Source organism: Canis lupus, chromosome 12 (genome assembly GCF_048164855.1).
Source record: "Canis lupus baileyi chromosome 12, mCanLup2.hap1, whole genome shotgun sequence".
Taxonomy (NCBI): domain Eukaryota; kingdom Metazoa; phylum Chordata; class Mammalia; order Carnivora; family Canidae; genus Canis; species Canis lupus.
Window position 1 is genome coordinate 57,205,459 of NC_132849.1, and position 18,651 is coordinate 57,224,109.

Sequence of the window (18,651 nt, forward strand, 5' to 3'; positions counted from 1 at the left end):
GGATGGCGCTACTTGCCAGATACGGAGTAGGTATGAATGAGAGAATGACTAATTAGGTTTTGGACATGTTGATACCAAGATATTGGTTAAATACTCATTTACACAACAGTTTTGGGGAATATATTGTATGCTTGGAATGTAAATAACAAGTTTTTACCCTTAAGGAAGGTAATAAAAAATTCTTACATTTAAAGAGTTTGTGATCTCCAAACTTTTAATCTTGTTTCATCAGTAAAAGATATATCATCAAATAGATGTGTCTTTATAATTTGTATCATTATATTAAAATATTACATACATTCCAAAATACATATAAAAATCTATAAATAACATTTTTTGAGGTATTCGTCTTATAATGGTATAAAAACACAAAAATGCTTAATTTGGCTTAACTGTTTCAGTGATTTAAAGATGAGGTTGGAAGTTCAATTATTTTGCTATTGGGTTTTAAGGACTATAATAATTTTTTTTTTAATTTCATGAAGATGTATGGATACAAGTGGATATATCAGTGACTGTAGTTACTAAATCATACTATTCATTTTCCAATTCTGCCTACCAGTCCTATGACTTTTTTATGTAGTTATTAAGGTTCAGTTAGTAAATTTCTGTTTTCCCTAGTGAGGCCAGTATTTAAACACCTATGTTATAACAAACGTGGTTAAAACCTGCTGAACATCTTTATTTTTAACTGGGTCAGAAAATTAGGTTTGCAAGTTTTTAAAACACAATGTGAAAGTTAAACAATTTTAATAGGCAAAAGCATGTTATTATCTGTAAAATTCACATATGGATGGAAACATGTCTGGATGTCTCCCTAGTCAAAATACTTTCTCCATGGCAAAAGTATCTTCCAAAACGAAAATTTTTCTTTTCTTATTGTTAAAATTCCACTTTTACTTAGACAAAATCTATAATTTTTTTCCCCAGAAATATCTGCCAGCATACTATTAATAGGCACCTGTTATTATGAACAAGGCCACATATTTGGGGTTTTCTTAATAGAAGAAAAACAATAATTCATCTATAAGTTCAGTAACTTTTTAAAGTTCATTGTGACAAAATAGCCAGCAAACTTTTGCATTAAAGAAACTTTGTATGAAATTTTATATGGTCGTTCTTCATCTCACTACAAAGAATTGAAAAATTCTATACTTTAACAATCTTATTTTTATAAATTTTACAGTGTTGATGACATATTGTATTACTTTGCCTTCATAAGGGTTTAATTTCTTAGTTGTAAAAACTTGTTCTGTGAATGATGCAGTGAATGAGTTTCATTTGTAGTAGGACATTTGTTCCAGAGGCAGTTTTATATTTCAGTTAAAGTATCAGTGGTTGCTGTTACAAAGGTGTTTTCTTTTTAATATTACTTTCATTAAAGAAGTAATTTACATTGAGAATATATTTTCATCAGTTATTTCTTCATTGTAACAGTATCCAGCCATTTTTAAATTGATCAGTTTAAAAAAAGTATGTATTTTATTCCAATTGTGTAGTAAACCTCTCATTGTATAATTTGTTACTCATTTCTTCAGCTTTTCAGTTATTTTTTTCTGTGTGCCTTCTGAAGATACTGGCTGTCAAGAAAATGAACTTTAGTTTTTTGCCATACTGTTTTTCATGATTTTAGCCATTAAAAAGAACCTTAGAAGAACCAGTGTTTCCCAGTGGCCTCTGACTGTTTAAAATCTATCATCTTTTTTTTTATGTTAAAGAAACTAACAAAACAAAAACACTGAAACACAAAAGAACCTTCCAAACATTTATCATTGAGTTTAATGAAAACTGGTAACAGCTGGATAGCACTCAGGCATGAAACATTATGCAAAGAATTATAGAAATTTGTTTTCATATTCCTGTTGTTTAGGTTTTAAATATTTTTCTAATTGTGGTGGCTTTGGCTTTGTTAGTCACAGAAATGAAATAGAATTCCTGAAAAGCTTTATGTTCTGGAAAAATCATGTACCATAACTAACAAGGTTTAAGAGAAAAAATAGGGTAGGATCAGACTCAGAACCTACACAACTTGCAACCAGAATACTAACGAAAGCAGTAACAACTCAAATAAAAATATCAACACAGTTAAATCTTGGCATTTGTATTCAGCATCACAGACATTCCAGTCTCTGCAGCCTTAAATCTTGAGGCTTGTACTGTTTTCTTGGAGATTTAGACCTATGAAGACCTTTACTTTCATACCCTTCATCAGCTTTCTTTAAAAAAAAAAAAAAAAAAAAAAGGGAAAAATGTCTTCTCCGGTTTTTCATCTGTACTTGTATCCTCCCCAGATAGCTTAATGTCATGAACAGTGTAGGGATCTTTGAAGCTACTATTTATATTTTAGGAAGGCATTTCAGGAAGATTTTTAGCTTTTTTCTTAGTGTCTTATATTTTGAAGGCTTTCTTTTTAATTTGAGAAAGCTTGCCCATCATATGAAAATATTAACGAACGGGGCACCTGGGTGGCTTAGTCAGTTAAACAGCCTGTTCTTGATTTCAGCTCAGGTAATGATCTTAGGGTCCTGTGATGAGGGCTCCATACTCAGAGGGGAGTCTGCTTCAGAATTTTCTCTCCTACTGCAGCTCCCCCCACTTGCTTGCACTCTTTCTAAAAAATAAATCTTTAAAAAGTATATTAACAAGCTGGAAAAAATAATGTATTTTACTTAATATTCTAATCATTCCTTTCTATCCCAGTTGCATGACATAATTGTTATAGAAATTAAGATTATAATAATGTAATAATTATAGTATTATACATTATTAATGATTATGAATGCAATTCATAATAGCTTTGGCATTTTTAATTTTAGGAGGGTGATATTAACTTGCTGTTGTTTGAGCCTTTTATAATTTGATTAACTGCCATTTTCTTTTTGTTTGTACTATTTGCATTTTAGTATTATCTTAAGTCTGTGAATATATATATTACATTCATTTTTCAAATAGCTTTAATTGAGGTGTAATATAATAAATTATACATATTCAAATTTTACAGTTTGGTAACTTCGGCATATGTCTTACACGTCAAAATGGAATGCTTTCTTTCTTTCTTTCTTTCTTTCTTTCTTTCTTTCTTTCTTTCTTTCTTTCTTTCTAAAAATGGAATATTTTAAATCTCCTTGATAATTATTCTACTAGAGAATTTAAAAAAATTTAGTAGGTAATATCTACTCATGATAAGATGCATGCAAACTGTAGTATATGTCACACTTCAGTGAAAGCTAACAAGAGTGGGATGAAAATTTTAAGGCTAACTGGGCAAAATTATATTTTCTTCCTGTACTTCTGTGGATCATCTTATATACTCCTGTTGAGTACAAACACACACCCAACATGGGAGATTTCTGAGGTTTGTTGGATATCTGGTGGATACTTGGAAATATATTACTGGGTCCTAGGGTAGAAGTAGATAGAATTATCGACCACAGAAGTTGATTCTCAGAATAAAGTCCAGATATGTGTGTGTTTCATTACTTTTTCCCTTTGAATAGGATTTCTAGTTAAGATGATTTAGGTTCAGTGTTTTCAGGTAATTTTTTTTAAGCCAGAGTTACAAATGCGTATCTAAATTTGAATGACAAGAAATTCTTATTCCTACTTGAGGTGCTGTTATTGCTAGAAATTGAGCACTATTGCAGAGGAATGATGTGTGAAATGATGGTTAATAATTAGCTTTTAGAAACTCTAGATTTGTCTATATTTGTTTTTACATTATTTTAGCAGTGAGACCTTTTCTCTGCCAAATAATAATGTATGTATTACCAAAAGGTAAAACAGACCAAAAAATAGTGTATTAGATTCCCTTAGGAAGACTTGCTCATCTTCTTTTATTTACGGGGAAAGTAAATGGACAAAAGAGAGATAGGAGAGATACTTAATTTAAAAGGTTTAAAATGTTTTTCTAATATTAAATTTCTAATTATTTTTTCTAATTGTTAATTTTTTTTCTAATTACTAAAAAATCTCAAATGTGTAGAAGAAATGTTGCTTCCTAGGTGAGGATGAAATATGCCTTGCTTCTGTAGTTTTTATTGAGAAGAATATTGTAGTTTTGCAGTAAGAGTAGTTGGGACACTGAGTGCAAAGTTACATATATAGTTAGAAGGGAAAGGAGTGTATACTTTAAAAACAAACAACCACCAATATTTTTTTTGCTGAAGTTTTCTTTCACTGTTTTCTAGTAGTAGTTGTATGGGTAGCAGAAATAGCTGCTTTTGGTTAGAACTGCTGAGTCTCTCATATACTTAAATGGCTGTCAAAAAATATTTTTCTAGGGCACCAGGATTGCTCAGTGGGTTAAGCATCTGTCTTCGGCTCAGGTCATGATCAGACTCTGCTCAGTGGGGAGTCTGCGTCTTTCTGTTCCTCTGCCTGCCATTCCCCTTGCTTGTGCACGCTTGCTGTCTCTTGCGTGTGCTCTCTCTCTCTTAAAAATAAAAACATTTTTCCAGTATCTATGTTCCTTTTTCAGTTTGTTTTTTTATGGGAATTAAATGAGAAAGTGACTTTCCTTGGCACAAAGTAGGTACTCAGTATAGGTTGATTTCCTAATGTGATTTATGGGTATATATATTTTTGCCCTCTGATTTTCATAAGAGCTTGGTACTTGGTTGTGCCTTTAGAATTTCATTGTTTATATTTGATTAGCAATTGACTAGAAAACTGAGGATAGTGTATGTCTCTCAGTATAATGACCTGAAACTGGAATATTTCCAGCAATTGCTTTTTTTGTGGGATATGAAATGAAAGATTTAAATGTTTATAGTTTTAAAAAATACTAATAACTATAGTGACATATCAAAATCTAATAAGAGGCAAGGATAGTTTTGTATTAGAAATTTCTTTAATTCCATCTCTTTCACCTGAGAGTTCAGCTGTCTACTTATTATCTTCAATTGCTGAGGTGGTTTTAAGAGTTATAAGAAATGTATTTTTTTTCCACCAGGAAGATGTGATAAAGAGTATAACGTTATATGACTCCTCATTACCCCTCCTGTCCCAGCACTTCTAGCACAAATAAGGATTTAAAAGTGGAGGATAGGTCTCTATAATAGAAAACCGTGGTTGAAATTTTGCAAACTTGAGGGAGAGTTTCTTACTCATTTTTATCTCATGATATAATCAGCACCTGAGTCAGGATGAGGGGGGTTCTGAGTAGTTTGTCAGCCCCATACCCCTCATTCATGTTTTTCATGACATTTATACTACTCTTCCTTTAAACAGTTTTAAGGAAATCACATTTGCTTTTTAATTACCTAATTTATATTTGAACATCATTAATTAGTGAGAAATGGGATATATCCAATATGTTTTTGTTAGGAACTTTAATTACAGTTTTGTCTCAATGGAGCTCAGTGTCTTTCATGGCCAACGTAATTAAATGTGATAATAGCCACAGAAATGTAAAATGCTTAGCAATAGATTTAGCAAGAAATGTATGGAATATATACAAATAATACTTCAGTGGAGGAAATAGAGAATTTAATTTGATGGAGAGATCTGCCTTGCTTTTGGGATGAGAAGTCAGTTCTTGCCAAATTAATCTGTTAATCGCTATAAAAATCCCAGTTCAAGTTTTGGGCAGAAACAACGTTTATTTGAATTCCAGATAGCTTTCAGGGAGAAAAAGAACATATGATATGTAGGAGGCAGAGAACAGTGAAAAGTTGGAATTTAAAATAGGATGTTTTCAGTAGAAATATGGAGAGCTATAGATAAATAATTTTTTTGACGTCTGAATTTATTGTGTGTTCTGTAGTACCTTATATCTTGAACTAGTGAACATTTAGATTTTACTATATTTTATTATGTTACAAAATATACTACAAAAAATGTTAAAATTTAGAGTAAGAAAAAATAAAATTATATAACTCCATCATGGTATCACATTTTCTATATTCATTTTGTTGCATTTCCATTCAAAATTTTTCATACGCATAGTCCTTTGAATAGAATTATCATACATTCAATTTTATACTTTGTGCTTTTCTTTTAATGTTAATATCTTGTTTTACTTCTTATGTAGTCTATAATTGGCATTTTTAATGACTGCTTAATATAGCTCTACCAAGCCTTACTAAAATCTTAGTTTTTCTTTTCCAGATTTTTAGGTTGCTTTGAATTTCTCACTATGATAAATAATGTTACTCCTAACACTCCCAGATTTTAATTGGCTGAAATAAAATTTCAAGCTGTATAAAGTTGAAGGAAGATTAAAAGCTACTTGGGAATAAAACGTTTGTCCAATTGATTACTATAGAAATGCATTCATAACAAAAATAGGTATAGTAACTAGTACTTTTCAGACTTACCCTTTATTTGGCTTCATAAACAAAACTTGATTAGTTGTCAGCCTAGTCCTGTGATTTAGATGTTGTATTATACAGATGTTGAAAATGAAATTTAAAGAAGTAAAAGAGCTTTCTTTATGCCATTAAATTAGTAATGGAACTGTTTTTGTTTCCATCTGTTAGAAGCAAAGATGTGCTGATAGATTTAGATGTTAAAGTCAAATATAAAACACTTTTAACTCTACAAGTCTTGAATTATGTAATCCCTAAATGTAAAGTATTTATATGCTATTGAAAATAATGGAAATAATAACTAATATTTGTTGAGTGATTGATTGGTTTTATGGATAGAGTCTAGAGATGAAGCTGAAATGTTAACTTCATAACTTGTGGAAATGATCTTCTATATTTAGGTTCTTGGTGGGTGGAAATCATATGGGCAAACTTCTATGTATAAAATGAAAGAAATTATTCTGTTGGTTTAATTAATTAAGCAGTTGACAAGGAACAGAGGTTTGGAGGACTGTTCTTTGTCTTTGAGTGAAAATGTGACCAAGTTGTTTTACCTTCTAGTAAACAAAGTACTAGTAAACAAAACTTTGTTTATATTTTAACTTCAAAATTTGAAAAATGTTGAAATGGCACTATTGTTAGAGTAGCTTGACATTCTCTCTAGATGTAAATCCACAAAGATCTAATAAATGTTGCTTTGTGTTGTTGGCGGTTATCTCCAACATACTTCTTTACTATTATTATTATTATTGCTAACAGTATTAGTATTTTCTTTGTATATTTGTTACCTTGAATGAACAGGGTTTTTTGGGGGCAGGAGGGTTGAGTTTAAAAATCTATATATGATACTTAATTTTGTGAGTTACAGATATGCAAAATATTTTTTAAGTCTGATTTGTTTATAGTCAGTATTAGAATAGCGACTCTGTTTATCTGCTGGTAGTTTTTCAGCTGAATACCACTGTTAAATTAGGAAAAGGATTCAATCAGATGATGTATTAACTATTCTGATAATTTTATAATGGGGAGATAAGTTACTGATTTTCTCTATTATGCAGGGAATAGTAAAATATTACATATTCCTTGAGGAGGAAAACCTTGTTTCTAGAAGAAAAAATACAATTGTTGATTTTTAAACCGAAGTATAGTTATACAAATAAAGTTTGATGTGAACTTCATTCGAGTGTTTCTGAACAATGGATTACAGTATGACTAGTACTTTGATTTGTATCTTCTTATTGACAATATTTTTAGGAGAAAAAATTTAGAACATAGTTAAAATACTGCAAATACTAATATTTACGTGAAGCACCATTAAGTCCAATCCCAACCCTGCTACTTTTAACTGCAATTCTGAGAAATTAAGTTCTCCAAGCTTAATTTCTTCAATTAAAAAAAAATGTTAATGCTTAACTTCTACAGTCTACATGGAAAATTCAGTGAGTTACATGAGGTGATGTTATAGAAAGTGTTTGACACAGTGTCTGTATACAGCTCTGTATACAGCAGCTGCTTTATTATTGTCAACACGGGCACTTCCACCATTAGTACTATTATTAACTCTACACTTAATTTTTTGACCAATTATTTTTCTGAACCTTTGATCAAGTCAATTGTGTGATGCTTTGCACATTCTTTTATAATTAAAACATGCTGTAGTTCATGAGTGTCCCAGAGATTCCAGTCTCTTAGCACCAGGATGGAGTCAGACTGATGCCTGGGAGGCACATGCTATAGGCCCAAAACTTAAGGGAGTGACAAAACCCTACCATACTGAAAATAAATGATATTTTATCACAGTACTTAGTAAAATGCAAAAAATTATGATGAACAAAATATAACAGACAAAATATTAGATAAAGGCAGGACCTGGAAGAGTACTGTGCTAAACCACATTGATACGTGAGGCCAAAAGGGTGCTAGAGGTCAGGAGCCTGTCCAAGTACAGAGACTTTAGAAAGGCTTAGGATCAAGGAGGTTCGCGTTAACCTACAACTCAGAGTTCAGGTTCTAAGCAAGTTTTTGATAGATTACCCTGTTTTAAGTGTTCTAAATATGAATGGTACTATGTTACAAACCTATTACTTAATTACTGTACCATCTAAATTGTTTTAAGGCAGTAGGGAGCTTTAAGAACTCATTTTACTACAACTATAGAAAGCTGAGGATTTATATAAGCAAACAGGAAAACTGTTACTATGCTTCATTAAGTTAGCTATTCAGCATTATATGGTGAAGTTGATTTATATGATACAAAATACGTGTGAGACACTTATCCAGTACTCTTTTATTTATTTTCCTTTTTATCCTTTAAATAATAGTTTTTGTTAGGTGACATGATACATTTAGTTCATTTAATTTGTCCTACTGATCTGAGACTAATGTACTTATTACAAAGCTATTTTAATTTGTCCTACTGATCTGAGACTAATGTACTTACAAAGCTATTTTGTAAAATAAGCAGTAAGGATTTTATTCATCCGATATTGGTAAATGATAGCAGATCAGTTAATATGACTTAGATTGTTGTGAAATAGATGGTGTACTACAAAAATAATATGGAGTATACTTAGGATTCAGAAGTTTCTCTGTGTGCATTTAGGGTGGCTTAAAAAATTTTATTTCCTAAGTTGGATTTGTTTGGTCATACTATTTTTTTTTTTTTAAAGTTGAGTAGGCCCCACTCGTGCAGAACCTAGTGTGGGGCCCAAACTCACAAGCCTGCGACCAAGACGTGAACTGAGATCAAGAGTTGGACCCAGGCACCCCTGATCCTGCTATTTTTAGTTTCATATTTGCATTTGGAAGTTGTGGTAACAGAAAGAGGAAATGTATTAAAAATTCATTTAAGTAACATTTCCTGGTTACTTATCTGTACAGCAGATACACAGAAATATGTTTCCTATTCTTTTGTTGTCTTAACTTTAAAAACTGGATGTTGTTGTATTCTTTTAGAGGAATAACTTTATTAACTTTAAGTTCAGTAATATTTAGGGGTACCTGGATGGCTCAGTCATTTGAGAGTCTGCCTTTGGCTCAGGGCATGATCCCAGGGTCCCTGCTCAGTGAGGAGCCTGCTTTTCTCTTTCTCTCTCTCCTTCTCTCTCTCTCTCTCTCTCTCTCTCTCCCCCTCCCTCTCCCTCCCTCCCCCCTCCTTCCCCCATCCTCCTCTACCCCTGTACATGCTCTCTCTTGCTCTATCTCAAATAAATAGAAATTTAAAAAGTTCAGTAATGTTGAAAGTATAAATGTGTCATAAAATTCTAGTAATGCCGCTCATAAACTGTTGACTTGGGCATTTTTTTTAACCTACCTTATAACTATAGTTTCTATACTTACTGATACGGGTATAACTATAGAACCTAGCTTATATATTGTTGTGAGAACTAAAATGTCAACTTTGTGTAAAATGCTATGTACAGTTAATGCCATAAAGGAGTCAAGAAGAGTTCCTATTATTAATAACAAATACTGTATTGACCTATTACATAATTTATGGCCAAGTTGAATGCTAGGTGTTATTTAAAGTCTTTGAGTGTGAACCCAAAATAACATCTTAAAGAAAGGTTTTGCTTCATTTTTTATTAATTAATTAATTAATTATTTTAAAGATTTTATTTATTTATTCATGAGAGACACAGAGAGAGAGGCAGAGGGAGAAGCAAGCTCCATGCAGGGAGCCCAATACAGGACTCGATCCCAGGACTCCAGGATCACGCCCTGGGCTGAAGGCAGGTGCTAAACCGTTGAGCCACCCAGGCAGGGATCCCCCTGCTTCGTTTTTTAAATACAAGTCCAGAAGTACTAAGAAGATTTTAAATTAAAAATTATAATTTAAAAAAAAATAAAAATTATAATTTAAATAGCTCTGATGAAAGTACTGATGGTATCTACATTACTGAATTCTCAACCTTGGATAGCTATACTTACCAATCCCATTGACTATGGATCACTCTCTTGCTCTTGCTATACTCTACCTGGCTTCCAAGACAATAGAGGTTTTGATTTTCTTCTTTCTTTACCGATTCCTCCTTAGCCCCCTCTTCTCAATCTCTTAATATTGGTGTGTTCCAGGGCTCAGTCCCTTGGTCCTTTTTATTTGTCTGTATTCACTTCTTTAGAGATCTTACTTTAGTTTTATAGCTTCAAATACTATCCATATGCTGACAGCTCATAATTGCATACAGTTTTCAGCTATACGATATTTTGTGCGGCATTTAACAATTGAAATTCCTAGAATAGGGTCTCCATCATTTTGCTTATCACTTCAGACATTCCAGGTTGCTGAAGTCTTTCCAGATTGTTTTTTCTGGGATGTGGAGAAGAGGAATGCATTTTATTTGGATATTTTAAAACAGATGTTTAGAAGCGGTTTATAGTGAAAATGAAATCAAGTCCAGTACTTCATTCTTTCTTGACAATTAAAATTTAAAAGGCTCTGCATTCAGGAAAAGTTAGGAAAATAGGCCATTACATATATATTTTCCACCGTGATAATTATAATGGGAAAGATTGAGTGTTGACTTGTACCTGTTTATTCAGGGAAGACTGTAGTATAATGCAGTGTTCTCTCTGCCTTCTTCCGATGCTAATTTTTTCATATATACACATATAGACAACCACAGTCCAGTATTGGAGCTGATTCATATTTCTTAACCAGTGATATTAGAGATGTGGGTGATTTAGTAACTGGACAAGCTCTGAAATCTTAGCTTAAGACTTGATTGAAAGCTGTATCTGATCTACCTAGTTATGTAGTTTTGTAAAAAACTTGGGCAGTAAGATGTTTTCCAGTGTCTCTCTTAGGGGCTGGGATTTTCATTTCAGCTACTGTATTCCCAGTAATCAGTCTGATTTTGGCCCTTTACTACACTACATTTAGGCCCTTTTAATTCTCAGTCATTGGTTTTACTGCTTCCTGCCCTGAAATCCTCTATCTAGATCTTTGTGCCTTTGGCTCCTGTTCATTATTTGGCATTTTTCTCTCTGGTCCTTGAATATTTTGTGGTGGTGGTGTTTTGTTTTAGCACTTTTAAATGTTCTTTTTAGGGGTGCCTGGGTGACTCAGTTGGTTAAGCGTCTGACTTTTGATTTTAGCTCAGGTTATGATCTCAGGGTCATGAGATCAAGGGCTGCATTGAGCTTTTTGCTGGGCATGGAGCAGGCTTAGGATTCTCTCTCCCTCCCCCTTTGTCCCTCCCCCAGCTCGTGTTCTCTCTCTCTCACTCTCAAAACAAAACAAAACAAAACTTTTAAATATTATCCTATTTTTTTTTGTGCATTTGGAAGTGATGAAAGGGACAAATAGTGTTAATTTTCTTCATTGGTTTGGAGTTTTGGTAGTTTTGAGTTCTTTTAAAAATATCTTTATCTCCGCTTAGTATCACTTTCTAAGAAGAGAATCAGAGTTGAAATCACAGATGTGAAGAAAAAAAAATCTTACTACCTAAAGTTTATATAAAACTACATTACAGGGAAGGTCATAGACATAGGCTTTCAATTAAGTCCTGAGCTAACCTAACCATTGGATCTAAATATTTTTCATGTACTTAAAATATCGGTAGCTTAAAAAAAAATTATAATTTGTTTCTTAATAAGTGATACTGAATAGAATACACCTCAGATGTGAAAATTTATAAATATAAAAACCTCAAGTATAAATGTAAATTTATAAGTATATATTACTTCCTACATTTTCTTCAAATATAAATTATTAGCAGATTAAAGTATATAGTATCATTTAAAAATAGTGTATAAAAGTAAAACTAAATGCACAAATGAGATAGTATTTGATCTTTAAAAAATGAAAAAAAAAATGACTTAAAAAAACCAAAATGGAATTATTAATGAGTTGAATACTTGCTCTAATTGTTGGGACTGCTGAAAAATCTCTGACTTTTGAGTTTTTCTTCTTGACTATTTAATCTTAACATAATCCCACATTTTGTGATAACTTGTGGGGAGGATGTGGGTTCAGCAAGGGTTCAATCCTTTTACTGATATGAAGCTGTAGTTCTTTTTTTCCAAAAAATTTTTTTTCTTCATTGTATGTAGATGGAGATGTTAATGTAGTTAACTTTTATCGTATCTGTATGAAGTGTTCATATTCCATTTATTTGAAAAATCTCTGACTAGAAGAAGGTATTTATTCTTGTAATAGATGCTTTTGCCTTGTCAATTGAAATTTTTTTCTTCTTGTGGAGGTTCATGGAGGTACAGAAGAAGGCTTTCCAAATGTACCTTTCTTTGATTTAAAGTCATTAATTATGGATATATCTAACAATAAAAGTGAATCAGATTTTATATTTTAATTAAAGTAGCAAAATCATATAAAAATATAGCAATAATTTGATACTTAAAAATAGCCTACTATGCTAAAATGCTGGAATCCTTGAAAAATAAGTTCAACTGTTCTGGAGAGGGGAATTTGGATGTGTGTGGGATCTCAAAGTGTGAATTTAAAAATTTCAACTTCACTGGAAGTTGGATATTTACTATTTTTTTAGTGTTTTTTTTTCTTTCACTTTGAGAGGATTGAGATTGTTTTATGTCTGCATTAAAGATACCAGTAGGAAAAAGAAAAAAGATACCAGTAGGCTCTACAGACTTTTAATTGTGATAAAAAGTATTTGTAGTTTACTCTTAACACCTTTCCCCTTTCTAATTAATAAAGAATATTTTCATAAAATGTCAAAATTCTTGAAAAATAAAAATATGAAATATAACTGAATGGTAAACATAGTATGTGCAATTTCTTTAAAATTAGAAACTAAAAACCTCAGATTGCCTCTCTGATTTTCCTCCTACTTGGATACTTTTCTTTTTAGGGAAAAGGCCTCTTTATTTGCTGTTTTATTTTTTGCAATCCTCCAGCTCTTCCAGCCTTCCATTGGTGTTAGTCTCGTTGTTGAGACTAGGCAGATGAGTTAAGTTTATTGGACCTTTAAGTTTTAGGTAGTATTTGCTCTGTCATTTCCTAGTAACATGACCTTGGACAAGTCGAAGTCACTTAATCTCTCTAAGCCTGAGTTTATTTTTAAAATGAAGAATATTTCTTCATGCCCTCTTTCTTCAGAGTTACTTGGGGATGAAACAGTATGTGCAGTGGTGTTTAGTAATACTGTTACCTTCACAAGCATGTCCATTGAGTAAAGACTTTGTTTCTTACTGTTTTTCTTCTTTTATCCCCAACGAGTTATTTGTATATACTTTTTCTTATTTTGATCATAAATTTACTGTATGCTTGTTTTAGAAAGTATGGAAAATAAAACTTAAAAAAATAGAAATCTGAACAATGCATTATCCCATTTTTATGTTTTTTGGGGAAATTTATTTTTGAGACTAAGTTTTCCCTTAGGGCAAGGAAAGTTAGTGTCATAACTATTTTTGGATTTTTTCTTTTCTTTGTATGTATTAGGAAAAAAATAATGCTTATTAAGTGAATGGAAATTTCCTTAGTTTGGGTATATTTTTTTTTTATGATGTAAATTTTAGGTTGTACAAGCTTTATAATTTGACATGTGTATACATTCCAAAGTGATCATCACCATAAGTCTAGTTACTATCCATCACCATAGAGTTGACCCCCTTTACCTATTTTACTTACCCCCCAATCCCCTTCCCTTCTGGTAACCACCAGTCTGCTGTCTGCCTGTGAGTTTGTTTTTCTATTTTGTTCATTTCTTCATTTTTTTATTCCATGTAATAAGTGGAATCGTAGGGTATTTGTCTTTCTCTGACTTATTTCACTTAGCATAATATCCTTAAAGTCCATCCATGTCATTGCATATGGCAAAATTTCATTCATTTTTATGACTGAGTAATATTTCATTGTATATACACTATCCTCTTTATCTATTCACCTATATTGATGGACACTTAGGTTGTTTCCAAACCTTGGCTGTTGTAAATAATGCTGCAATTAGCTTACGGGTGCATATATCTTTTCAAATTGGTGTTTTCATATTATTGAGATCATTACTCAGAAGTATCACATTGTAGTTCTATTCTTAATTTTTTAAGGAATCTCCATATTGTTTTCCATAGTGGCTGCACCAATTTACAGTCCCATTAACAGTGTGACAGGGTTCCTTTTTCTCTACATCCTCTCTGACATTTGATATTTCTTGTCTTTGATAATAGCTATTCTAATAGGTGTTAGGTGATGTCTCATTGTGGTTTTGATTTGCATTTTCCTAATTATTAGTGATGTTGAGCATGTTTTCATGTACCTGTTGGCCATCTGTATGTCTTCTTTTGAGAAATGTCTCTTCAGATCCTCTGCCCATTTTTAAATAAAGTTTTGGGTTTTTTTGTTTTTGTATGATTTCTTTATATATTTTGGATATTAACTCCTTATTAGATACGTGGTTTGCGAATATCTTCTCCCATTCTCTAGGCTTTCTTTGCTGTGTATAAGCTCTTTGGTTTGATGTAATCCCATTTGTTTATTTTTTCTTTCCCTTGCCTTTGAAGTCAGATACATAAAGATGTCACTAAGATCTAGGTTAAGCTTACCACCTATGTTTTCTTCTAGGGATTTTATGGTGTCAGGTCTTACATTCAACCCTTTAATCCATTTTGAGGTAATTTTTGTGTATGGTATAAGATAGTTGTGCAGTTTAATTTGCCTGTAGCTACCCAGTTTTTCCAACACCATTTATTGAAGAGATTGTCCTTTCTCCATTATATGTTCTTCCCTTTTTCAGCGACTAATTGTCCATATAGTTAGTGTTAGTTTATTCTTGGGCTTTCATTTCTGCTCTGTGTGTCTGTTTCTGTACCAATACCATACTGTTTTGATTACTATAGCTTTGTAGTATAGTTTGAAATCTGGGAGCATGATATCTCCAGCTTTGTTTTTCTTTCTCAAGATTGTTTTGGCTATTTGGTACCTTTTGTGGTTCTATACAAATTTTACATTATTTGTTATAGTTCTATGAAGTATGCCATTGGAATTTTGATAGGTATTGCTTTGAATCTGCAGATTGCTTGGGTAGTATGGACATTTTAGCAATATTAACTTCTAATCCATAAGTAGGGAATATCTTTCCATTTATTTGTGTCTTCAATTTTTTTTTTTTCATGAGTGTCTATAGTTTCCAGTATGCAGGTCATGCAGGTCTTTCACCTTGGTTAAATTTATTCCTAGGTATTTTATTCTTTTTCATTCAGTTGTAAATGGGATTATTTTCTTAATTTCTTTAGACTGTATTTCTTAAAGTCCAAAGCTTGGCGAAATTTGATTGGACATTTGAAGAGAGAAAGGAAGATGTCTGACTAGCAAAAAATAATACTGAATGTGTATTTTCTTTTTAAGTAATTTCTATACCCAGTGTGGGGACTCAAACCCATATCCCTGAGATGAAGAGTCACATACTCAGCCAGACACCCCATGGGATGCATATTTTAAAATGACATTTTTTCAGGGGTGTGTGAGTGGCTCAGTCAGTTAAGCATTCGATTCTTGATTTTGGCTTAGGTCATGATCTCAGGTTGTGAGATGGAGTGCAGCCTCGGGCTCCGTGCTGGGTGTGAAGCCTGCTTAAGATTCTCTCACCTAATCACCAAATATGTACATACATAAATGACATTTTTCTATTGGCTAAAATAACAAAGGAAAACATAATAGGATCATTCATATATTTTCTGGCAGTAGGGAACAAGTTAGGGCTGTTGGATATGGAGCCACTGGGCAATTTCATATCAAAGTGGATTGATATTTAGCAAGAACAACATAATAAAATTTAAAGACTTTTTTGAATATTTGGAAGTTGTAACAACTTTCTTTTTCCTTTTTTGTTAAACAGGATGGCTTAAATTCCTTGGTCCTTGATTTGGATTTTCCTGCTTTGAGGAAAAACAAGAATATAGATAATTTTTTAAATAGATGTGAGTAAACTTTATATTTGATCCTATCACTATACTTTTGATAAGATTAATATTAGAATCTATAAATTATTAACCTTAAGTATTTTTTAGTTTTCTATTTGATTTGTTTAAAGACTAGCATTCTTTATTTTCAAAGCAAAACTGCAGAACTTAGTTGCAGTTTGTAAAGTAGGTAAAGTTCAAGATTTTGTATGAATTATTAAGACTGATTTCAGGGTAGGTTATTTATGGCAGTTCAAAGAGAACTTTTAAAATAATGTTAACACTATTAAGACTCAGGTTTACATTACCTAGGAGACTTAATGAGCTTTATGTTTGTGTAAATCTAGACATGTCAATCTAGCTAATGAAAGATAATGTGATGACCATTATTGTCATATATGCAATAACAATATTTCCCAGTATTGATGTTGCAGTGAAGATGTAAATGAAGTTGAATTCTAAGAATAAATTCTCAAAATAATTTAATATGTAATTTATATCAACACAGTAAACCTTTTAAGTTGGAATTGTCAGAGACTGGGCTATTTTCATAATTAAACAATTTTGTCTGTAGTTACCATATCTACAATATGTGATTACTATGCAAGGAAGTAGGCAACTAAAAATTTATTATTAAAATTAGCCTTGCAAGTAATTTCACAGCAGCTCTCTGCCATGATTTAGAATGTACTCTAAGACTGCACAGGTCATCACTGTTTACCTGTTATCCTGCCAAGCAACAGAGTCAGAAATGGAGTAGCTTACATGCTGCTTTTTGGTAGTCAGTATTTTTTGTTTTATATGTGTTAATAAACCATAGAGTTTTGGTTCTTTGATGTAGAGTTATTATGTATGTTAGATTTTTAAACAACCTTTGAAAACTGACAGATTTAGCTAAAAACTAAACCTAGTTTCTTTAAGAATCTGTTTACAAATATAGTGATTATTTAAAAATATTGCTTATAAATACGATCTTTTTTTATTGCAGATGAGAAAATTGTGAAAAAAATCAGAGGTCTACAGATGAAGGCAGAAGACTATGATGTTGTAAAAGTTATTGGAAGAGGTGCTTTTGGTGAGGTGCAGCTGGTAAGAAAGTATTGTTTTCTGTTTTTTTGTTTTTTTTTTTTAAGACAGGGTTTTGTGAAATATTATCAGAAGCCTCTGTGTAGATCTTATTTTTCTGCTCAGCCATCCCAGAATTAGTTTTGTCTTGGTCAAGTCATTCCATCTTAGAGAAGCTGAGTGTCTTTATTTTTGAAAGGAGGTACTTGCAAGCTATAAACACTGGATCTCTTCCAGCTCTGAAACACTGAGGTTTAGAATATATTAGGCCAACTTGGTTTCACACATGACCTGCTTAGCAGTTAATATTCCACAAGACCTATTGTGTTTTTATTTAATGTGTTAAGATCAATAACATTTCTGCTTAGTTAACTGAGACTTATTTAGATATATTAGAAACCTAACAAAGACATTTTAATATGAAATTTATCTTTGCAGGCAAAAGTGGTACCAACTGGAAATATAAACATTTCACACTCTATCACTTGAGTATGAAACTCCGCTGCTTTTGTTTTTACAAATTATTGTATTTGGTTAAATAATGGGTTTAGATTCTGCTTTTTTTTTTTTTTTTAAGATTTTATTTATTTATTCATGAGAGACACAGAGAAAAAGAGGGGCAGAGACACAGGCAGAGGGAGAAGCAGGCTCCAAGCAGGGAGCCCAATGTGGGACTCAATCCCAGGACTTCAGGATCATGCCCCGGGCCGAAGGCAGGCACTAAACCACTGATCCATCCAGGGATCCCAAGATTTTGCTTTTCACTCATTGGTGTTTTACTCTTTTTGATGGAGCTTGAGAAAAGCAGTGCTCACTGTTGTCAGCATGTCATGACAGACTAACTTGTTTTTGTCTTCTCTTTCATTTCTTTTTTCTTTGATAGGTTTATTGAACTTGTAGATCAGGGTAGTGTAATAGGTGTGATATATATCAATCAGATATTTGAAAAAGTCTGATGTACTTGAAGAGAACATGGAAAAACGTCAGTGAATAAGGATATGGGTAGGCAGCTTTATAACTAATTTAATATCTGTACTCTAAGGAGGCTGATAAAGGCATAAATGGTACCTTGGACAGAGATCCGCAGGGACAGGTTTTAGTGTTCTGTCTTCTCCTAGTCAGCATCCTTAATGAGGCATTTATTGTATGGAGGCAATGGTGACATGTTGAATAATTTTGCAAATGAGTTAAAACTGAAGTATGAGGATGATTTCAGATAATAAGCTGAAATCCAGAAATCATCAATTGAGAAGGTCATTGGGCCAGATAGAAGAAGTGAAATTTAACCAGAATAAAGACCTGTACTTAGCTGTGTAGAACTCAAGAAATCGATTCCTTAACAGTAATTATTGTATTTATTACAATTAAAGAACAATTTTCCTTGAATGTAAACCAAGCAAGACTC

At 32.2% G+C, this 18,651-nt stretch overlaps 1 protein-coding gene across 13 annotated transcripts in view; it reads left to right on the top strand.

The window, feature by feature from the left end:
- ROCK2 (Rho associated coiled-coil containing protein kinase 2) overlaps window positions 1-18,651 on the top strand; it is a 141,454-nt gene that overhangs the window by 44,631 nt on the left and 78,172 nt on the right. For all 13 annotated transcript variants that reach the window (XR_012004795.1, XR_012004794.1, XR_012004793.1 and 10 more), the window contains exons 2-3: window positions 16,118-16,199; window positions 17,170-17,270. Coding sequence is in view for 10 of the 13 variants with exons in the window: in XM_072771070.1 (XP_072627171.1) it covers window positions 16,118-16,199; window positions 17,170-17,270 (183 nt within the window). In the remaining 3 variants the exon portion in view is untranslated. The remainder of the gene's footprint in view (window positions 1-16,117; window positions 16,200-17,169; window positions 17,271-18,651) is intronic.